Below are 23,542 nucleotides of genomic sequence, written 5' to 3'. Positions count from 1 at the left end.
TTCTTCACTGTGAACCAATTGAGAGATTTGCTTTGCACAGAGCAGTGGAATTGACCTGATTGTGTGAAACTCTAGGAGACGTCTGGAAAGGTGAGGAGTGTTTCCTTCCCTATGTGCCGTACCCTCTGTGTCCAGACACCGGCCTCCCGGTGAGACTGCGACTCCCGAGTCTCCGTCCCGTGAGCCAGCTGAGGCTGGGAGGACCCATGCCCGACCCGGTGACCGGCATCCGAGTGCCCATCCTGGCCGTGACCCTTCACCCTCGGACGGGGCTGGTCTGTCCACTGGGAGGCACATACCTCAGCCCGGTCACGGAGACGCTGGCTCCCATTGAGATCGGAGCCATGATGAGCGACACGGAGACTGGGCAGATCGTACCAATTTTAGGCGTTGACTTGAATCCCAACACAGGTAATGGGGGAATCTCCAATCATGGCTCTACAACAACAACAAATTACAGTTGCACAGCGCCTTTCATGTCGTGAGGACACCCATTGGACAGTCAGGGATTTGGTCCCGAGCTGGGGGTTGGCATCAGGAGGGGTGGAGGGCAGAGACGGTATAGGTGTAGGAGGGTGACCGATAGCGCTGTTGAAGAGATGGATCTTGAGATGTGCCTTGAAGGAGGCAAGGGAGAGGGCGAGGGGAAGGGACTGTGGGGTGCAGTTCCCAAGGGTAACCGCAGTAACAAACCTCACAAGTCGTGAAGGAAAAAGATTCAGGAGAAGCTGCAGCAGAGTTGAAGTGATGGTGGGGGGAGGGTCGGTGAGGGAGGGGGAAGGGGGTGAGGCGATGGGAGGGGTGAAGCTGTGACCAGTCAATGGGGGCAGGGAATCCTCCCACTCAGCTCCTGTTAATCCAGCAAGCCAAAGCCCTACGGGTTTTCTAGCCAAGTTAGTTTGATTCTAGCAGTTACCCCAAGGCACACTCTGGGGTCCCCAAGGCTAAGACCAGGTAGAACTTCAGATTTCAGATGTCTACTCGTTGCAAAACATTCACTGATTTTCACTCGATGAGGATTTTGCTCAGTCTGGCGTTGCAGAAGCTCATTGATAACAGTCGCTGACAAAGACGGTCTCTGTGTTCTCTCAGGCGAGGTAGTCCCTGTGGGGGGAGTGTGGCCATCTTGGGGAACGCCGATGGTTCTTGGCGACCCGTTTGCCGAGCCGCTCAGCGGGAAGTGGACCCGGATCTCCGGGGCTGGGCTTGAAGGGGTTAAAGCCGTGCCGTGTGGCGGTGGTTACCTGGCGATGCTGGATTCCGCCACCCTGACCTGCGAGCTCCGCGCTCTCCAAGCCCTGAGGGAATACAGAGACTCCATCGTTGACTCCGGTTTGCGAGATGCCCCCCTTCCCTCGCAGCGACTGGGGGTCCTGAAGAACGCGTTGGAGGAGCTTGCTGGTGTCCGAGCTCGCGGCTGGGCGCATCTCGTTCACACCACACACAACCTGGAGACACAGCGGCAAGCAGCGGGGAGCTTAGCGAGCGACGGCGGAACTGCAGGTAAACGTGCGCAGAATCACAGAGACCATCAGCGCGGAAGGAGGCCATTTGGCCCACGCAACGCGTCTGTACCTGTGTAACCGCCCTTGTACAATAATCATTATAATCCTCATGCTGTACCGTAGCATAGTGGTTGACGTGCCCGCCTGGCAAGTATAGGGTCCTTGCATTTGATTCAGCAACTTATCACGTCGTTGAGAAGTCTTCAAAGTGTATTGTAAAGTGGAGTGACTGTGTATTTTGTGGGCGAAACGCGTCAGCCAATTGCGCACGGTAGCGTACCCACAAACAGTCGTGGATCAATTGACCACATTTTGTTTTTGGACGGGAAGGGACTATTAACCCCAGAAAAGTGATCCACCATTCGACTAATAACCGAGTTCCTACTTACTGCTCGGCAAACAAGCGCGCGGAGTAAGGAAAGTTGCCAAAGGTTTTGCGCTGCCCGGCATCAAACCCTGGAAGATGAGTTGCTAACAATCCAGCTTTCACTTGTGCTGTAGGGGTGATAGCGTTTGGGAACACAGGGCTGCTAATACCTGCTCTCATCGGGATGGAAATCCCAGATCCCGGAGGCTCTGATCTGGAGGTGCCCATTCTGGGAGTGGAGAGTGACTGGCATAGCGGGCAGCTCATCCCCCTGGCTGGCACGATGGAAGATCCTGATGGCAAAGGTACTATACATCCACACTCAGCTGGCAATACGTTACACTGATCCCTTTTTTTAAAAAAAGCCCCTGTGTCATTTTGGGCAGTCGGGTGTCTGACACACACGGAAACCCATCGCTGTGCTTAAGAGTTTCCAAACCAAAATGAGAATTCCATGTCTCCCACCTACACATGGAAATTCCAGGGACAGATGATTGGAAAGGAATGCCCTCTCTCTCGAGCTCTCTCTCCCAGGAGAGACACATCCTGCTTACCTAATTCTGGAAAGTATGAGGCGCAGGTTAGCGAGAGCCAAGGCTTGGGGGAGCCCAGAGTGTGTGTTGGGGTAACTGCTGGATTCTAACCAACTAAAACCATATAGCTTGCCATTGGTATCGCTGTCTGGCCAGCTTTCCCACTGCTTGTCCAGATGGGACCACCCTACCTATGAGGGTTTTGGCTTGCAGTCTTTCTAGTAGAAAATATTACATCATTAAAGTAACTGATGCTAGAGATAAGGCATCCCATTAGTCAGTGTCACTGAAAACAGTTATCCTGTTTCATCATACTGGATGTTGAACTCGGTATATCTGCTGGACAGTCAGGGGTTTGGACTGGAGCTGGGGGTGGGATCAGGAGTGGTGGAGGGCAGGGAGGGTAGGGGTAGGATGGTGACTGAAGGTGCGGTAGAAGAAGAGGGCTTGAGACAGACCTTCAAGGGACATCCCATAAACCATAAGATGAGCGGCTGATTGATTGGAATTTGGAGTGAAATTTGGAGTAGGAAAGGGGGAGATATAAAGCAAGACAACTGGCAGAAGGACTCCACAATTGTCCCAAGAGGCAAGATTCTGGATCAAATGATACCCATTTCCTCCAAATGCTAAGCTTGTCAATGGGAAGTCTCAACTCAGTCTCTCGTTCATTGATTTATGAGCTCATTGATCTATAACACCACTTATTGTTTTCTCCCAGGGCTGATCCCAATCATGTTTGGTGCCAGATGCGTTGACCCCGTGACAGGTGAGATCGCCCCTGTTGTTGGTGCTCGTGTAGACCCACGGAGCAGAATTGTACTCCCTGTCACCCAGAGACTGGGTTACACGAGACAAGAGGCAGCGATAGAAATGGTACGTTTAGCACCGACAGACACCCCCCTAACTCATAACCTTAGGAAAGTTTCCTCGCTTCACAGGCTTCTGTTTACCAGCAGTAAGCAGGAACCCGGTTGTTAGTCAATTGACGTATCGCGTTCCAGGGGTAATAATCCCTCAAAAAAAGTACATTTGCTCGATTAATCCACGACTGTTTGCCGCAATTGCTGCCGCGATTTGGCCACAAAATATACAGTGTATTCACTTTATAGTATATGCTGTGAAGCACTTTGAGACGGACCTCTCAATGATGTGAGATAAGGCGCTGTATCAAATGCAATGATTATTATTATTAAGGAGAAACTAATCCCACTGGCAGCGGGGGGGTCGGTAACCCGAGGACACCGATTTAAAATAGTTGTTAAAAGAAACAGAGGAGAGGGGAGGAGAAATGTTTTCACACAGCGAATTGTTGGGATCTGGAATGCATTGCCTGAAAGGCCGGTGGGAACCGATTTAATAACAACTTTTAAGAGAGAAGTAGATAGATTTTTGGGGAGGACAAGTTTGCCGGGCTATGGGGAGAGAGCGGGGGAGTGGGGTTGATCAGGGCTATGGGGAGAGAGCGGGGGAGTGGGGTTGATCAGGGCTATGGGGAGAGAGCGGGGGAGTGGGGTTGATCAGGGCTATGGGGAGAGAGCGGGGGAGTGGGGTTGATCAGCGCTGTGGGGAGAGAGTGGGGGAGTGGGGTTGATCAGGGCTATGGGGAGAGAACGGGGGAGTGGGGTTGATTTGGAAGCTCTTTTCAAAGAGCCGACACAGACACAATAGGCCGAATGGCCTCCTTCTGTGCTGTATAATTCTAATAATACTCCCACACTTATCAGCTGCACCGAATAGCAGAAAACGACACGTGCGCACATACCGGCCCCCACGGCCCCCTCCCCATTGACGGCAGGTTTGCTGGTAATCCTCTGCGTTTTTTTCCCCGCAGTTTGACGGCTGTGATGAGGAGCTGAGGACTCGTCGCGTGTACTGGCAACAGCAGCGACACAGAGAAGGAGCTCTCGCCGTTGATGTCATAGCTTTGCTGAGGCGGGTGCTTGACCCCGGAGCCGAGAACGCACTCGAGAAGGTGGCGCACTCTTCGTTTCTTAACCGTATACAGTACCGTAAAACTCACAGAAATAGTATCAGTCGGGACCGTGACATTGAATACGACTTTACGCGAACACTCAATGCAATTGAGCGCTTCGAAACACAATTAACGCCGTTCTTCCACACGTTTCAGTTGTTGGTCAGTGCTCTGTAGGAAAAAAACTTGGGGGTAACAGGACTTTGTGGAACTCTCTCGGTCGACCCTTCTGCCTTGCCCCCTCCCTCCCCACCTTCAAATCCCGCCTCAGGGCCTTCCTTTTTGACCATACTTACGGTCACCTTCTCCCTCCCTCTCGCCCTTGGCTCGGTGTCAGACTCTGCCACCGTGAAGCGCTCCGGGACGCTACCCTGCATGAAAGGCGCTACGTAAACACAAGTTGTTGTTGGTGTAGAACTGTAGAATCTCGCAGCACTGGAGGCTCGAAGGGGGGCTGGGCAGAGCAGGGTGATTGTGTGGACAACTTGCTGGGAGAAAAGGTGCAGACTCGATGGGCCGAATGGCCTCTCTTCTACGCTGTAAATGTCTGCAATTGTTAAGAAGAGGTGGTTGTTCAGTGTGTAGGGGGAGGAGGGGGTGTGCCAGTGGTTGAAACGGACGTGAGCTGGGTCTGTTTTTTGCCTATTTTTGATTCTCGTCAGGTTGAAGAGCGGGCGAGAGATCTGGAAGATGACATCGTTTCTCTTCGGCAGTCTGTCGGGGCGGAGGCTCAGCTCAGATACACGGAGGAACCATACTCCGCCACCTACGATGTCCCGGCCGACATCGTACGTCTAGTTTCTCAAGGTAATTTCCGATAATTAATAATAATAATAATTCTTGCACTTGATACAGAGCCTTACCAAGTGGGCGAGACGTCTCAAAGCGCTTCACAGAATATACCGTAAGGTGAATTGACTATACTTTGTGGGCGAAACGTGGCCGGGCAGTTGCGCACAGCAGCGTCCCCACAAACAGCCGTGGATGGAGTGACCAAATTATTACTTATTATCGACCCCTAAAGGAGCAATGGATTCCGCACCCTGAGGCTCACCGTGCTTTTCACACACAGGAGCCAGAGAGGAGATGGAGTGGGAGCTGAGGTGGCTGACTGAGACACAGGAGATACTGGACACCGTGACACAGTTTACCCACAGGGTGAGGCAGGAACTGGGGCAGCACATATGCCGAGTTCGAGAGGGTGTGAGTCCTCGGGAAAGAGATTCCTCCACACTGAGGTATCAGCAGGTGAGCACGGTCGGCTATTTACACAACCTGTGTAATTTTCTTTACATCAGCACACACCTCTGTTCACCTCGCAGTAAATTGGCCGATCGGTGGTTCGATTTATGGGTAATAATCCCTTCAAAAATGTTTTTTTAAATAAATGATAATATTTTGGGCACTCAATCCACGGCTGTTTGTGGGACGCTGCTGTGCGCAATTGGCTGCTGCGTTTTGCCCACAAAATATGCAGTCAATTCGCTTTACAGTATCTTCTGTGCAGCGCTTTGAGACGTGATCAGGCACTAAATCAAATGCAGCAATTATTATTAATTATTATTAATTATTAAGCCCCTTGAGATATCTCAATGAGGTGATGAGGAGCTATATTAAATGTTACGATTATTATTATTATTAGAATCTGTCTTTGTCTGACATTCCCCCTCTCACTGACTGCCTCGCTACTTTCAGGCTGATGCTAAGTATCCCTACTCGGAAAAGAAGGAGGGAGTCTTTCCATTCTCGACCCCTGGGATTCATGCCTCAGATTAATCATCATTCAACCTGTGGAAAATCCCTTCACACCCAGGCACCTCCCTAGCTCCATGACCTGATACTCCCCAACCCACTATCCGCTGCCTCCGCTCGACCATCTCCGACTCCCTGCTTGTCCCTCGTGCCTCTGTTCCACCTTCGGTGGCCTCAGTGGCCTCACTTTCAGACACTAAACCCCTGGCACACTCTCCCTCTATCCTTCTGCCTTGCCCCCACCCCCATCCCTCCTTCCCCATCTTCAGGTCACGCCTTCCTCTTGGGCCATGCATACGGTCACCTCCCCCTCTCTCTGGCTCAGCGTCCTACTCCGTCACGGTCAAGCGCTCTGGGGCGCTCCCCTGAGTGAGGGGCACTGTGATACAAGCTGTTGTTGTTGGCTGTTTGTAGGAATGTAAAACAGCCACCGTGTTTGCCTGCAATAAATAAGACTTTGGTGCTTTGTCTCTGTTTTCTTATACCCCTTTTTATAGGTGAAAACCCACCTGATGCAAGAGTTACAGAGAAACCTGATGAGCAGGCAGACGGAGATGGACTTGACATACAGCAGATTGGAACATGCCCGAGCTCTGTCGGAACTGTACATGCTCGAAGCGAGGGTATAAGCACTAGAAAGGTCCCAGTATCATGCGGGCGTTAGCCTGGCTCAGTGATTCCTGTCTCTGAGTTAGAAGGTGGTCGCTTCAAGACTCACCTTGGGACTGGGTACCAACATACTCCAGGTTGACATTCCAATTACAGTCCTACATTATCGGAGGTGCCGTCCTTTAGATGAGATATTAGACCGAGATCCCGTCTGCCTGTTCAGGTGGACGTTAGAGATCCCAGGCCCCTGTTCAAAAAAAGAGAAGGGAATTTCTCCCAGTGTCTCCTTCCCAGGATATTATTGGCCACTCACTTCACAGCTGTTTCCAAGAACTCCGGGACCCTACCTCGTGTGAGGGGCGCTATATGAGTGCAAGTTGTTGCCGTTGTTTGTGGGACACTGCTGTGTGCAAATCTGCTCCGGGGTTTCTCCCACAAAATACACAGTTGATCCACTTTACGGTATATTATGTAAAGTGCTTTTGAGACGTCTCAACGACCTGATGAGGCGCTGTGAGGGTTATTGTTACTATTAACGTCAATCATGAATGTCAATCTAGGGAGTTCTGACGGGATCTCTCTCCTGTTATGGGGACTACCATCTGGGAGTCGGGAGTGGAAGCCCTTCCTCCAGCAAAAACGTTTTGCGTCTTCTAAAACAACTGCTCAGTCTGATGGAGGTCGACAGGAACAGAGCCCTACCTCAGGAGAACCCGAATCCTGTGTTGAAGAAAGGTAACTCTTGGAATTATTTTAAGGCTGGATTTATTTCTGCTTTGTTGCGGTTCGCGGAGAAATCCCCTGGAGAGTTTGTGACACAATAATACCGGGCAGGAGGAAACCATTTGTTTAGCCACTACACCTAGAGAAATTGCTCGCTCGTCCAACTCTGTGTGCTCCTGCATCCTTATGATCATTCGCTGTTGGATTGGAGCAGTTCAGGTGGTGTCCATCCCTGGAGCCTTGCGGCTCAGTGGTTGGAGCTCTCGCCTCGCAAGCGAGAGGACCTGGGTTTGATTCCCGGGCGGGGCGATACCTTAGGCAAGTTTCCTTACTCCACACACCTCTGGTTACCCAGCAGTAAGTAGGAACCCGGTTGTTAGTCAATTGATGGATCGCTTTCTGGAGGTAATAATCCTTTTTTTAAAAAAATGTAAAATTGGTGACTCAATCCACGACTGTTTGTGGGACACTGCTGTGTGCAATTGGCTGCCATGAGACACACACTCACTCCACTTTACGATATATGTGAAGCGCTTTGAGAAGTCTCAACACAGTGATAAGGCAAGGATTATTATTACTATCTGCTTCAAGCAGGTGCTGAGTCTCATAACACAAGGAAAGGACTGTCAGAATCTTCCAAACACTCTCTGACTCTCCTCGAACCAGTGTCCTGTGTGCCAGCGCCTACCAGCGTGAGAGTCTACGCACAGAGACAGGCATCGATTAGGTAAAGAGCAGGAGTCAGACAGACTGTCTGTCTGTGCCTGTCTGTGTGTGTGTCTATCTGTCTTTGTCTGTATGTCTGTCTGTCTGTCTGTGTGTGTGTCTGTCTGTTTGTCTGTCCGTCTGTTTGTATTTGTGGTGGTAACAGCAATAACATAGATTTGTGATCATTGCGTGAATTAATTATATCTAAGTGATTACTAGCGACAAGTAGGAATCCGATTATTGGTCGATTGCCGGATCACTTTCACCCCCAAATAATCATAATCCCACCCCCAAAAAGTGTTGTCATTCCATCCACGACTGTATGAAACTGGCTGCCGCGTTTCGCTCACAAATACACAGTCACTCCACTTTACAGTATATTCTGTGAAGCGCTTTGAGACGTCTCATCGACGTGATCAGGCGCTGCATCAGATTCAAGGATTATTATTATTATTATTTATTTTATCGTTGATAATTTCAGGCTCCACATCGAGCGCCACGTGATCCAAATGCTGAGCTTGGAGACCTCTCTACTGACAGAGGAGATGAAGGTGATCTACCGTATCCTAGAAAAGATGAGACATGGAGAAGACAAGGTCAGCATCATGGGTCGCTATTACATTCAGTCTTTGAAGCTCTGACCATCAGTCTTACAAGAAACAACACCACTTTTGCTCCATCTATACCCTGGCCTCACCAACCGACCCCAAGTTTTACAACGAGCTTTCCATTTGGTCACATAATTCTATGGGGAACTTTATGCACACGTGAGAGAGAAGGGAATAGAAATAGAAGGGGACAGGAATAGGTGAACAGGATGGGGGGAGATTCGTGTGGAGTATTATAATAATAATAATAATTATCACCGGAACGGACAAGTTGAGTCAAATGGCGTGTTTCCATGCCGCATCACTCTTAGTAACTTGCGATGAAGCGCTTTGAGATGTCTCGAAGCCGTGATGAGGCACTGCATCAAGTGCAAGGATTATTATATATTATCTTAATCTTTAGGAAGTCTCCGAGCAGCTGAAGAACTCGCTGGCGGATCTCAGCCAAAAGCGAAGAGTCGCGAAACAGATGCTGTGCGATCGGCAGACGGCAGAGGTGACCGAAGCAGGTCTGGAGCCTGCTCTGGTCATACCGAAGAACATCCTGGAAACAGACGAAGATGTCATGAGCAACCTGAATCTTTTGGTGTCAGATTGCCAGGAATCCGTTGGGTGGGTGAAGAGCAAAGTGCCCGAAGCATTGGGGGATAAAGGGGTGAGTATTGGAGTAGGCCCACCTATCGTGGAGTCCTACAGTGTAGTCGTTAGAGCACTTGCAAGCTAGAGGATCAGGGTTCGATTCCCGGGCCGGGCAAAAGCTGAGGCAAGTTTTCTCACTCCACATCCTCTGTAGTGAGTAAGAACCCGGTTGTTAGTCGTTTGGCAGATGTTTATTTATTTACTTATTTATGAGCTACGAGTGGAGTTGACACAACTTTTTTCAGTTACAAACACATTTGAGGAATAGCCCAGAACTTGCTTAAGCCTTGTTAAGAACATCAGCACATAAGAATTTTCTCGGCGAAAGAAGACCAAGATCCACCCAGTTCGCCTTCCATGACATGTCATGTCCCAAACTATACACTGTGTCCCCAGATATTATTTCATGAGAATTTACTAGACAGAAAAAGACCAACTCAACCAACTTGATAGTCTCAACTCAAGCCTTGCTGGCAGCCTTGAGTTGAGACTAAAGCCAGCGGGTCATAATTCACACTGTGATTGTCTCCACAGAGGGGGCTTATGGCATCAACCCTGAGCGATGGGAATTCGCGCGCGCCTGTTCCAGGGAGTGAGAGCTCACAGGAGGATTCCGCTGCTCTGGAAGCTGAGCGACTGCAAACTGGGGAACAGCTGGAAGCTTCCAAGTTAGTGACCCAGGATATACAGAAACAGCTCCGTCTGTACGGCACTCTGGAGGCCTACAGTGAGCTGCAGGTAGGGTCTATAGTTAGGACTCATTAAGTGTGGAATACCGTAGCAAGTGAGAGGACCTGAGTTCGAATCCCGATCAGGTCAGGGTGAAACCTCGGGCAACTTTCCTTACTCCACACGCCTCTGTTTGCCTAGCAGTAAGTAGGAACCCGGATGTTAGACGATTGGCTAATCGCTTTCCGGGGTAATAATTCCTGCAAAAAAAAAAAATTTGGTAGCTCAATCCATGACTGCTTGTGGGACGCTGCTGTGTGCAATCGTCTGCCGCGTTTCGCCCACAAAATATACAGTCAATTCACTTTACAGCATATTCTGTGAAGCGCTTTGAGACGTCTAAGTTTTTGCCCCGCCCATGAATGGAAGCTGGGTCCTCTCGCTTGCGAGGCGAGCGTGCTAACCACTACGCTACGGGACACGGCAAGGAAAGGACTAATTGTATTGTATTTGGCTTGTTGTCCAGGGGTGGAGTTCATGCGAGATTGACGGCAGCCTTGGCAGTGGACGGGATCAGGAGAGAGACAAAGTCGTGGCCTTTGGAGTAGCGAAGTGTCTGAGGCACGAGCATGTGGAGAGGCTGTCACTCCTCCTACAGGCACAGAGTGAAGAACGCAAGCGATGGAGAAAGCCAGCTGAAGAATTCACTCTACCAGTGGGAATAGTCATACCATTCACATTCTGCGACCTATTAAACCTTTACTAACCTGTTCGCACCCTCCAATCTGCCAGGCACATGCCCGCTCCACATCCCCCGCCTTGCCCGCTCCACTATCAACTACTGCCTTTCTGCCCTCGCTCTCTGGAACTGCATCCCGCAGTCCCTCCGCCTCACCCCCTCCCTCGCCTCCTTCAAGGCCCATCTCAAGACCCTTCTTCTTGACTGTGCCTTCGGTCATCTTCCCTCCTCCAATCCCCGTTCCCCCTCCCCGTCCGCTCTACCCATTGGTAATATTATTTGTAATGTTAAAATGTGGTAAAGAGATTAAACCCTGAATTCTGCGTTGATCTGTAGGAAGAAAATCGACACGAGGCTGTGTCTGGAAGAACAGTCAGTGTCGGTCACCGGGAGATGTTAGCAAAACTAGACGTGAAGTGTAAGGCGGAAATTAGAAAGGAACTCCTGTTTCAACACAAAGAGCGAGAGAGGCTTATAGAGAAACAGGTACATTGTGTAAACGTCTTGTCAAACCTGGCTCACTCCTGTCTCTAAGTCACTTTGTTTTGGGTACAAACCCCACGTCAGGACTTGCTGAGGGGTGGGGGGGGGGAGAGAGGGGGTGAGTGCTGCATTGTCGGAGGTGTCGTTCTTTGGAACAGACATTAAAACTAATGTAACTTTAATTGTTAATTGTGATCGCTTTAGAAGTTGAGTAAATTCACCGAAACTGCTTTTTTTCAGCATTTTGCCCCGAATTTCTATTTCTGTACTCAAAGACTGCTCATAACAACTTGTATTATAAAATCCTTGCATTTGATATAGCGGCTGATCACGTCATTGAGACGTCCCAAAGCGCTTCGCAGAATATATTGCAAAGGCAAAGTGACTACGTGTTTTGTGGACGAAAGGCGGCAGCCAATTGCACACAGCAGCGTCCCACAAACATTCGTGGGTTGGGTGACCAATTTTTTATGGAGTGATTATTACCCCCGGAAAGCGATCCACCAATCAACTGATAAGCAGGCTCCTACTTCCTGCGGGGTAAACAGAGGCGTATCGAGTAAGGAAACTTACCTAAGGTTTCGCCCGGGAATCAAACCCAGGTCCTCATTAGGGAATATAAACGCTAATAGAATTTGAGATTTATTAGTGATTAGTTTCCCTCTCCCCCACCCCCCACTCTCCAGCTGCGGTCACGGGAAGAACAAGCGATGGCAGCGTCCCTGGCAGGCGGAGGGAGGAGTGAGGTCCAATGGATGGTTCAGTGTCTCCAGGTTCAGCGTCACCTTCGGCGATGGGTCTCCCTCAAACATGAACTCCATCAGCTCAGAGAGCAGCTCACAGCCACAACTCCAGGCAACACCACATCGGTCTGTACCCCTCACTGTGCCCCACACCAACACTTTATAATAATAATAATTGCTACAGTTGATTTAGTGCCTTATCACGTCTCAAAGCGCTTCACAGAATATACTATTTGAATCGACTATTTTGTGGGTGAAACGCAGGAGCCAATTGCACACAGCAGCGTCCCCACAAACAACCGTGGATTAAATAATAATAATAATAATAATCCTTGCATTTGATATAGCGCTTTTCACGTCGGGAGGACGTCCCAAAGCGCTTCACAGAACACACTGTAAAGTGAAGTGACTGTATATTTGTGGGCGAACGCGGCAGCCAATTGCGCACAGCAATGTCCCACAAACAGTCGTAGATTGAAAAATGACCGATTTATTATTGTTTTTGTTTTTTGGAGGGATTATTATTATTAAATGAGCAAATGTACTTATTATTGTATTTTTGGAAGGGATTATTAGCCCAGAAAGCGATCCTCCAATCAACTAACAACAGGGTTCCTACTTATTGCTAGGTCAAGACAAGCGTGACGAGTAAGGAAACTTGCCTAAGGTTTCGCCCCACCCGGGAATCAAATCTGGGACCTCTCGCTTGCTAGGCGAGTGCTCTAACCGTTACCCTCCAGGGCTCCACGAGTAGCCTCCTTATTGGGAGGTGTGAATCAAGACAGTAACTGCTAGACTCAAATCCTTGCCCACAGCAATGTGACGAAGCCAAAAACCTGGCCTGACAGCTGGGTCATGTTGAATTGCTTTAGACGCTGACGTGATTCTGAGCCGGTTGATTTTGTTTCAGTGGCCACTGGTGAGCGAGGCCGATGAGGAGATGAGAGAGGTGTGCGAACATGCGGGAGGCCGTCCTTTAGCCCTGATGGAACTGCAGGAGGTGACGGCCTTGCTGGAGCTCAGAGAGACCAGCCTGCTGGAGCTCGCTGATACCTTGAAGAAGTTCACCTCGCACAAGGTTAGCTTACGCTCCTTACCCACGACTGTTTATCTGTGCGTAATTGATTGCCGCGTTTCGCCCACAAAATATACAGTCAATTCACTTTACAATGTATTTTACGAAGCGCTTTGAGATGTCTCGAAGACGTGATAAGGCGCTGTATCAAATGCAAGGATTATTATTATATATTATCAATCAAGACCTTTGTCCACTCGAATGCTTAGGCTTGCAACTGAGCCATTCGCTGAATTGACTTCTTCTGTGCTGTAGATTTTTATGGTTCTAAGGAACCATCTAATCCAATCTATTTGCTCTCCCTTTTCTTTAATGTAGCCACGCTTTCAACCACTACACCCCGAAACTCTGGAAAACTCTTCCTTTATCCCTCTGCTTTGCCCCCTCCTTCCCCATCTACAGGTCTTGCCTGAAGACCTTCCTCTTCAACAGTGCCTATAGTCACCTTCCCGTCATCCTGGTTTGGCCTCGTTCTTCTCCACCGTCAACAGCAACAACAATAAATGATATTTGTATAGCACCCTTCACATCAAGAGGAGCGCTCTGGGACTCTCCCCTGCGTGAGGGGTGCTATATAAATATAAGTTGTTGTTGTTAATGTACTTCTTTTTCATACATAGTAGGCATATGAGCTTCTTTGCTTTGCAGGGTGTGGTTGAAGCTGAAGATCTGGCTGAGGAGCTGAAAAGCTTCAGACATGAGAGGATGAAGAGCCTGCGGTTGGAACTGGAGGCAATGAAGAGCGCGAAGACAGCACAACGTGAAGACAGGAGGCACAAGCAGGAGAACCAGGTAGAACCACACGTTCTAGAGGCGTTCAATCCACATGGGCTGGGGGGGGTAATAATTCCTTCAAAAAAAATAATAATCCACAACTGTTTGTGGGACGCTGCTGTGCACAATTGGCTGCCACGTTTCGTCCACAAAATATACAGTCAATTCACTTTACAGTATATTCTTTGAGAGGTCTCGATGACGTGACAAGGTGCTGTATCAAATGCAAGGATTATCCTTCTTATTATAAGGGGTAAAATTCACAGCATCCACTCACCTCCCTGTGACAGTCACAGTTTGCTTGTGATTGTCTTAGTTCTGCTTCCACTCAATCGCTTCTCTCGTGAACCAGAACAGAATCTCTGCTGATCATCTGAAGCTCAAATCCAGTTACCGGACGGATTTGATATTTAATAATCTTTCGCTAATCCTTTTGCCAATATCATATCACAGCAAATTTAGTGTCCTCCAGGTCAAGCCGTAGAGGGAAAAAATGTTTTGTTGGGATTATGGGATGAGTTTTTTATTAATAATAATACTCTTTGCATTTGATACAGCGCCTTATCACGTTGTTGAGACTTATCAAAGCACTTCACGGAATACACTGTAAAGTGAATTGACTGTGTATTTTGTGGATGAAACACGGCAGCCAATTGCGCACAGCAGCGTCCCGCAAAAACAGTTGTAGATTGAGTGACCAAGTTATTATTATTTTTTGTGGGGGGAGGAATTATTACCCCCATTAAACAATCCACCAATCGACTAACAACTGGGTTCCTACTTACTGGAGGTAAACATAGCTTTGTGAAGTAAGGAAACTTGCCTAAGGTTTCATCTTGCCCGAGAATCGAACCCGGGTCCTCTTGTTTGTGAGGTGAACGGTTTAACCACTGAGCTACAAGACAAACCAAATAGGTTTGGACCCAACAAGAATTTACTGACTAACTTACATCAACCCAGACCTTTACTTCTCACCTCTCTGGTCTTGATCCACAGGTGAAGGAGCTTGAGGCAGATCTGGAGGAAGAGCGGAAAGTGGATGCAGAGATCATGGATCAGAAACGGTTTGAGCAGCAACGAAAACAGCATCTCCAGGCGGTGGAGGAAAGAATGAAACTCCAGGACCACCTGGAAAGAGGAGAGCTCACCAACCCACTCCGAGAGGTAACTCTTCTCCCAAGAAATAATCACCACGAGTACCTATTGTGGGATACAATACAATATAAATCTATATAAGCCCCTTTCGCTTCAGGAGGACCTCCCAAAGCACTTGACGGTCCTGGCTACGGGCACCCAAGCTGAAGGGAGAAGAAGGCGTGTTCGAATAATAATAATAATCTTTGTGTTTGATAGAGCATCTTATCACATTGTTGAGATGTCTCAAAGCACTTGACAGAATATACTGTAAAGTGGATTGCCTGTGTATTTTGTGGGCAAAACATGGCAGCCAATTGTGCACAGCAGCGTCCCACAAACAGTTTTGGATTGAATGACCATTTTTTTGGAAGGAATTATTAGCCCCAGAAAGCGATCCGCCAATTAACTAACCAGGTAATCGTAGGGTGTTGAGTAAGGAAACCTGCCTAAAGGTTCGAATCAAGGTCCTCTCGCTAACGCTACAGGACACCACTTCACAAAAATTTCCTTCTTTGTAGAACCTGGTGGAGGAGCAGAGTGAGAGCCTGGGGCTCCAGCAGACCTCTCTGCAGCAAGAGACTGTGCGAATCGAGAAGGAGCAAGAAGCCAGAAGGGAACAGAAGAGAGCCTGGGGTCTCAGACACATTCTGGAAAAGATGGCAGTGGAGGAACAGGAAGACGATGCTCGATATTCTTGTCAAATTGAGCACCTTTTGACTGAAGGTATAACAACAACAATTAATTATAATACAACAATAATAATCCTTTCATTTGATACAGCGCCTTATCACATCATTGAGACATCTCAAAGGGCTTCACAGGATATACTTTGAAGTGAATTGACTGTGTATTTTGTGGGTGAAACGCGGCAGCCAATTGCACGCAGCAGCGTCTCGAAGATGTGATAAGGTGCTGTATCAAACGCAAGGATTGTTAAGGATTATTATTACTCAATGTGTTCCTTCCTTCTCCCCTTTCCCCAGTCACCAAAGACTTTCAGCAAGCGGCAACCTTCTCCCCCCTGAGGATTCCATTACTTCAGGCAGAGTTCAGTCATCCTGGACTCCAGGGTAAGTATGTGCGGTCAACAGGACTTCCCTTGGCTCATGAGTCAGTTTTATTTGTGAACACGGCAATTTGACTTCTTTTTTTTGCCCAGCCGGGCGTCTGACACGTGTGGAAACCCATCACCGTTACTTAAGACTCCCCAAACCAAACTGAGAATTCCAAGCTTCCCACCTACACATGGAAATCCCAAAGATAGATTGTTGGAATAGAATGCTCTCTCTCTCGCTCTCTCTCTCTCTCTCTCTCTCCCTGGAGGGACACATCCTGTTTGTCTAATTCCAGAAAGTATTAAGTGCAGGTTGGCGAGAGCCAAGGCTCGGTGGGAGCCCAGAGTGTGTGTTGGGGTAACTTCTGGAATCTAACCAGCTAAACCCACACAGCTTGCCATTGATATTGCTGTCTGGCCAAGCTTTCCCGTGCTTGTCCAGCTAGGACCCATTAGGGCTTTGGCTTGCAGGGTTAACAGGAGCTGAGGGGAGGATTCCCTTCTCCAGTGACTGGTCTGCCATTCCAGTTCCTGCTGATGAGCCAGGCCGGGCTGTGCTGTCATCAGCAGTGAGTGTCCTGGAATACTGCAGATGAACCTGGCTCAGGAAAGGCACTGGAGACCGCCACAGAAGGCTGGCTCGATTCAAGGAGGATAGACTGCACTGACGTTCCGCTTTACACAGAGATACTTCCCACCCACAGAGGGAGACCAGGCTCAGCATCTGAAATCATCCCCAATGCTCCAACACCTTCAGGAAGCAGATGAAAAGCTGGAAGCCAACTTGGAGCCAAAGGTGTTGGGACAAAGTGAAGACCATCAACAGGAGTGGAGCCCAAACATGGCCAGATACCAAGGTCTTGACGGCTTACGTCACACAGGATAACTCTGTCACATGATTAATTAATAATATTACATATATATAGATAAATATTAATAATAATAATCCTTGCATTTGATACAGCGCTTTATCGCGCCCTTGAGATGTTTCAAAGCGCTTCACAGAATATACTGTAAAGTGAATTGATTGTGTATTTTGTGGGCGAAACGCGACAGCAAACTGTGCACAGCAGCATCCCACAAACACTGTAGATTAAATGTTTTTTTGCTGAAGGGATTATTACTAGTCGACTAACAACTGAGTTGCTACTTCCTGCTAGGTAAACAGGCGTGTGGAGTAAGGAAACTTGCCTAAAGTTTCTCCCTGCCTGAGAATCAAACCAGTTCCTCTCACTTGGCGAGCGCTCTAACCACTCCGCTATAGGATTCCACGTATAATACACAGTAGGGTTAGAAAATGGGTGAAAATTAACTCCAAGCTACAATCTCATTAGAAAAAATCTTCAATAAAGTGAGCCTTCGAGAATAACCAAATGAATTCTTCTTCTTCTTGTAGTAACAGACCAACCTTTTATTGACCTGCTGGATGCCCAGTGGACTTGCGAAGGGGAACTGATCCCAGTAAACCCCGAGAGGCTGTCACTGACGGAATTTGTCGTCTATCGCTTCGGGACCTTCATCGTGCAACTCATGAAACGATCTATCAACGTGAGCTTTCTGTGGAAGCAGAAGGGAGAAGAGGGTGGAGGGGATCTGGGATGGACGTCCAGAGGGTGGGGGCAGAAACCCTAAGGCCTGACCGCTGATGTTGGGTGGGCAGGGTGGGCAGGGTGGGCCAGGCGACGTGGAGAAAGCCAGTACCTGCTGAGCGGGGGGAACGGACAGGTCGGTAACAGTTTAGTAGCATGCAGAGGGAGGGAGGAGCAAGACCGTAAAGGGCTTTAAAGGCGAGGACGAGAATCTTGAACTCGATCCTCTAAGGAATGGGGATCCAGCAAAGCCGTGAATCCCAACAAAGAGGCTTGTTAGATCTGAACCTTTTATCCTTGACGTCGAGAGCATGTGAGACAGAGATTAATGTCATGTTTGGTCTCTCTAAAGGCTCCCGAGGTCAGTCTGCTTCTTGCCTGCAGTTTGCCACGCAACGATTATACTTACAACGCCTTCCGCAACTCCTTCTTTTACCAGGTACACGATGCATCTCAGGGATAAAGAGGAAACGTGCAGATGCTGGAAAGAATAATAATCATAATGCTAATAATCTTTGCATTTGATATGGAGTGGACTGTGTGTTTCGGCCACAAAATGCACAATCAATCCACTTTACAGTAGATTCTGTGAAGCGCTTTGAGCTGTCTCGACAATGCGAAGGCGCTGTATCAAATACAAAGATTTTTATTATTATAGCACCTTAACACGTCTTCAAGACGTCTGAAAGAGCTTCACGGAATATATTGTCCAAGTGTATTGATTGTATGTTTTGTGGGCGAATCGTGACAGCCAATTACCCACTGCAGTGTCCCATACAACAGACCAACAGAGAGCGACCAATTTTATTTGAAGTAAATATGAAGTAGAAGCAGAAATTAAGGACAATAAATGTCAGGCTGAAATAAACGTCAGTGCCTGGAATGGAAGACAACTTTAATAATAAATAATAACAATTGGTATTATTGGTATCACATTTGGTATCGCACCTTTCGCATCAGGAAGACATACCAAAACACTGCTCAGATATTAATAATTTAATTTAAGATTTAATTTAATGGCTGTAAATAGGAACCCGGTTGTTTGTCAATTGGCAGATCACTTTCCAGGGGTAATAATCCTCCCCCAAAAATAAATAATAATTGGTCACTCAATCCATGACTTGTTTGTGGGACGCTGCTGTATGGAATTGGCTGCTGCGTTTCACCCACAAAATACACAGTCACTCCACTTTACAGTATATCCTGTGAAGTCCATTGAGATGTCTCATTGATCTGATAAAGCGCTGTATCAAATGCAAGGATTATTATTATTTACTGCAAAGTGCAGGGACTGTGAATCTTGTGTAAGAGATTTATTGAAGAAACCAATGTATTTCAGCACTCCGAGAGGCGGCTGTTTATCCGGCGTCAACGATTGAAATCACTCGGTGATTTTGCCCTCCTTTTGGCCCACTGTCTGGCTCACGTCACTGCAGATGAACTGAGCGATGACACCAATCCTCTCTTCCTCAGGCTCTTCCACCAGGTATTTGTGCACAATTCATTCGGAAATGAACTTCTACATAGAAACAGGGATGAGGCGGGCAGGTCTAGTGGTTAAAGGCACTTCTTGGACTGGGCCAGGACAACCAAGACACAGAGCTGCAGGTTCAAATCCCTCTCTGTAGCACTGGGCATCAATTGTGGAACCACACATTTTCCAGGTTTACAGAAAATCAGCATTCTATTCAGGATAAGACCCCTGGCATACAGGGGATTCCAGTTGAGAACTGTCAACAACAACAACTTGCATTCATATAGCTCCCTTCATGCGGGGCAGTGTCTCGGAGAGCTTACCAGTAGCGTAGTCTGACATCGAGCTGGTGGGGGAGGGATGAGGTGCCCATACGCACTGTGGAAGAAGAAAGTCTTCAGTCACAAACTAAAAGTGGGGAAGGTAAAGGCATTGAGGGAGAGAGTTCCAAAGCTTCGGAGTGTAGTGGCTGAAAGTGCGGCCGCCGACGGTGGAGCGGAGGGAACGAGCAGGAGACCAGAGCCAGCTGAGCGCAGGCAGCGGGTAGTGGAGTGGGGAGAAAGCAAGTCAGAAAGGTAGGAGGTGAAAAGGGGATTTGCATGAATAATGTTCAAGGTATGGGAGGGCAATTGGTGATCAGGGAACCCGACTGCAGTAGAAGAAATATCTGAAGTCTGAACATTTCTAGATCCAAGGGAAGAAAGAGGCGCAACAGCTCAGCTCAGGTCTAAATCCCTGACTGTCCAGCGCCTTTGGATGTGCTCCCGACTTGAAAGGCACTGTGCAAATATTATTTGTTGTTGTTAACCGCTCTTGTGTTCCAATCCGCAGGCTGTCAAAGCCTTATTCAATTACATGTTTTCCACCCGACTCTGCCTTACTCCTGCTTCACAAGCGTGTGAGCTGAGCCGTCGCTCAAGGGACAACCCTTACCGGGGGAACTCTGCTCTGAAGAGTATTTTGACACCATTTCCGAGTTACTGAACCTGAATATGAAGGAGGCGACACAGGTGGAATTCTCTGCTGAGGTGAGACATTATTTTAACTCTTTTTGGGGGTAAGCCGGGTGTCTGCCAGACACGGAAACCCATCACCGAGTATCCAAACCAAGCTGAGAATTCCAGACATCCCACCTATACATGGGATGCGCAGCTTGGCACGAGCCAAGGTTTGGGGACCCCAGAGTGTGTGTTGGGGGTAATTGCTGGAGTCTAATCAGCTAAAACTGCATAGCTTGCCATTGATAGCGCTGTCTTGCAAGCTTTCCTGCTGTCCAGCTAGGACCACCCTTACCTGTTACAGCATTGGCTTGTAGGCTTAACAGGAGCTCAGTGGGAGGATTCCCTGTCCTCAATGACTGGTCTGCCCTTCCAGGTCCTGATGGTGAGCCAGGCTGGGCTGTGTTGTCATCAGCTCAACTGAAAACGATGTAAGGCCAGACGTTGTGCGTCGATACAAATGTTTCTGAACATCCAATTTGGAACATGGTGACAACACTCATCAACTTCCTTAAATTCCCTGTTTAAAAATTTGCAGATCAACTGATCGGTTTACAAAGGGAAATAGCATTACACACACACAAAACCAAAGACTGACGGTGTTCACAGTCAGTGCTTAATAGACACCAGTATTCAGACGAAATGATTGGCAAAAAGCATACTCTGGACTTCATTTAAAATTGCACCTGAACTTATGATAATAATCCTTACATTTGATATAACGCTTTATCGTGTTTTTGACCGTCTGAATTATGCAAAGTGAATTGACCGTATATTTTGTGGGTGAAACGTGGCAGTCAATTGCACACACCAGTGTCCCACAAACAGTCGTGGATTGAGTGACCAAATTATTTTTTAAAGGGATTATTATATCTGGAAAAGCAATCTGCCAATTGACTAACTATCGGGTTGCTAATTACTGCTAGGTAAACAGAGACTTGTGGAGTAAAGAAACTAGCCTAAGGTTTCGCCCCACCTGGGAATCGAACCCAAGTCCTCTCGCTTGAGGCGAGTGCTCCAATCAATGCACCACAGGACAAGATCAAGCAAAGTTGCAAAAATTCTTAAACCTTGGTCTTAATTTGGAAGCTGGTTTCTTTTTAAGAGCTGGGAGAAACCTACTTCTAAATTAGGACTAGATTGAGAATTTTTTCGCAATTCTGAACAAGCTTAAACTGCAGGGCAAAATCGTGTTGCGGGCTGAGACTGAGTGGAATTTCAGGCCCGAGAGGCTCACAACACAAGAGTATCTGGTGTTCTGAATGGACATATTGTACTTCCTTTTTAAATAATAGCTCAAAGTGTAACCACGTGTGTTGAGGTTAGTTTACATAAATCCATTTGGTCCAATTTAACCCACTTTTGAGACACTTCCACTGATCGTCTGGGGATCCAAGTGACTTGCCAAACTGAGCTCCAAAAATATCTTTCAGAAGCTGCAGATGTGCGAGGAAGCTGGGACGTCCCGTGTGACTGGAAAGTCTCTGGAGAACCAGGGAATCACAAAGACAAATGCAGAGAGGAATACGCAACGACTGTGGAGTCGGATTAGAGTGCAGGAGAGCAATGGGTAAGAGAAAGCTGTAAATCACTGCGATTTTTGTTCCTTCTCTCTCCTTTGTGTGCTAGTTACCAAGCTGGCCTCAAAGTATTAAGGAATGAATAATAATAATAATCCTTGCATTTGATATCGCGCCTTATCACATCTTCGAGACGTCCCACAACCCTTCACAGAATATACTGTAAAGTGAATTGACTATATTTTGTGGGCGAAACGCGGCGGCCAATTGCGCACAGCAGCATCCCACAAACAGTCATCGATTGAAATGACCAGTTTATTATTTTTTTTGAAGGAATTATTACCCCGGAAAAGCGATCCTACGTCCTGCTGTGTTAGCAGAGGCGCCTGTGTTTAAGGAAACTTGCCCAACGTTTCCATTATTGTAGCATGCGACTACTAGGATGGTAGAACTGGACTAGATGGACCTTGGTCTTTTCTCGTCTAGCAATTCCCATGTTTTATGCGTTGTTGCTCTTGGTAAACACTAATATCTGTATTTGCAGAGATGGACTGGAATCAAGGGCAGAGCTGGAGCGGGAGCGCATTGAGGAGAAGATCGATAATCTCACTGCTGAGCTAACTGTGGCTCTTCAGTCGGTGCTGACGATGCAGGAAAATGCGGTAGCAAAGAAACAAGCTTTCTTGGAGCAAGTGAGGGAACTGGAGGCAGAGCTGGACTCTTGGGAAAATGTAACCTCTTAGCTCCTTACGATTTAATAGAAATGTGACCATCTATTCAGCAGTACACATACTCTATTCAATCTATTTATTGATCAATGGCTTATTGCTCTCCATGGCCTTGCTCCTCCGTACTTCTGTGATCTGCTAAGCCCATACCGATCTGTCCGTTCCTTCCCCTCTCTGCTCAATGTCCCGACCGGCCCGCCCCATGATCAGTGGTCGGGCCTTCAGCGCCTCTGCCTGGAACATCATCTGGAACTCCATCCCACAGTCCCCAGCCTTTGCCTCCTTCAAGACCCGTCTCAAGACCCTTCCTCTTTGACCTCGCCTTCAATCACCCTCCTATTCCCACTCTCCCTGTCCTCCACCTTTCCTGATCCCAAACCCCAGCTCAGGTCCAAATCCAGCACCTTTGGACATCCATCCTTCCTACGTGACAAGCGCTGTGTAAATGTAATTTGTTGTTGTTGTTGCTGTCTGTTCCACTGTAAAGGTTTCTGACTCTCACCAGATGGTGCTTCCGCTATGGCATCAATAACAATTTTTCAAGTGTGAAAGATCTTTCTGGTGGCAATAAAGGCAGCCAGGCTCAAGTTTGTGTCCTTTGCGTTCACTGGATTACTGGACTCTGCTGTGCGCAATTGGCTGCCACGCTTCGCCCACAAACATACAGTCAATTCACTTTACAGTCTATTCTGTGAAGCACTTTGAGACGTCGAGAAGACATGAAAAGTGCAATATCAAATGCAAGGATTATTATTAAATTATTATTATTACTGATTTGATTTTTAAAATAGTATTGATTTGTTGCAATACTCTGCATGAGGGGCACTATATAAATTATCGTTGTTGATCTATCTTTACCCCATCCCTTTGCCTCCCAGAGCCACAAGCTTTGGGACTGTTTAAGAAGTCTTCAAAGGGGAGGGGGAGTGATTATGAATATGACAGGTATAACTAAAAAATTAAGATAAAAATTGAGCTTCCGCTCAAAGGTAATAAAAAAACACGTCCAATTCGGCGTGAACCCAGCCAATCTGGCAGCATTTCCCCGGGCAGGACGTAACGTTGGGCAAGTTTCCTTACTCCGGACGCCTCTGTTTACCCAACAGTAACTGGGAACCCAGTTGTTAGTCGATGGGCAAA

General features: G+C 47.8%; 2 protein-coding genes across 2 annotated transcripts; both read left to right on the top strand.

Moving 5' to 3' along the window:
* Window positions 1-1,139: 1,139 nt before the first annotated feature.
* Window positions 1,140-6,897, top strand: si:dkey-103g5.4. The gene is made up of 7 exons (XM_042343836.1): window positions 1,140-1,503; window positions 2,007-2,177; window positions 3,127-3,281; window positions 4,240-4,380; window positions 5,043-5,187; window positions 5,453-5,628; window positions 6,630-6,897. The coding sequence occupies exons 1-7, from the start codon at window positions 1,140-1,142 to the stop codon at window positions 6,759-6,761; spliced, it is 1,284 nt and encodes a 427-aa protein (XP_042199770.1). The 3' UTR covers window positions 6,762-6,897.
* A 4,176-nt stretch (window positions 6,898-11,073) lies between these two features.
* LOC103191293 (trichohyalin-like) lies at window positions 11,074-22,660 on the top strand. Its single transcript, XM_007912281.2, has 14 exons — window positions 11,074-11,313; window positions 11,997-12,179; window positions 12,964-13,131; window positions 13,777-13,920; window positions 14,899-15,066; window positions 15,558-15,762; window positions 16,023-16,109; window positions 16,798-16,950; window positions 17,490-17,641; window positions 18,035-18,121; window positions 19,022-19,168; window positions 19,988-20,184; window positions 21,588-21,724; window positions 22,219-22,660. The coding sequence occupies exons 1-12, from the start codon at window positions 11,221-11,223 to the stop codon at window positions 20,138-20,140; spliced, it is 1,740 nt and encodes a 579-aa protein (XP_007910472.2). The 5' UTR covers window positions 11,074-11,220; the 3' UTR covers window positions 20,141-20,184; window positions 21,588-21,724; window positions 22,219-22,660.
* The last annotated feature ends 882 nt before the right edge of the window (window positions 22,661-23,542 follow it).

Source organism: Callorhinchus milii, unplaced genomic scaffold (genome assembly GCF_018977255.1).
Source record: "Callorhinchus milii isolate IMCB2004 unplaced genomic scaffold, IMCB_Cmil_1.0 Scaffold25, whole genome shotgun sequence".
Lineage (NCBI taxonomy): Eukaryota > Metazoa > Chordata > Chondrichthyes > Chimaeriformes > Callorhinchidae > Callorhinchus > Callorhinchus milii.
The sequence above is the reverse complement of the archived record's forward strand: the minus strand, read 5'-3'. Positions and strand labels throughout refer to the sequence as shown.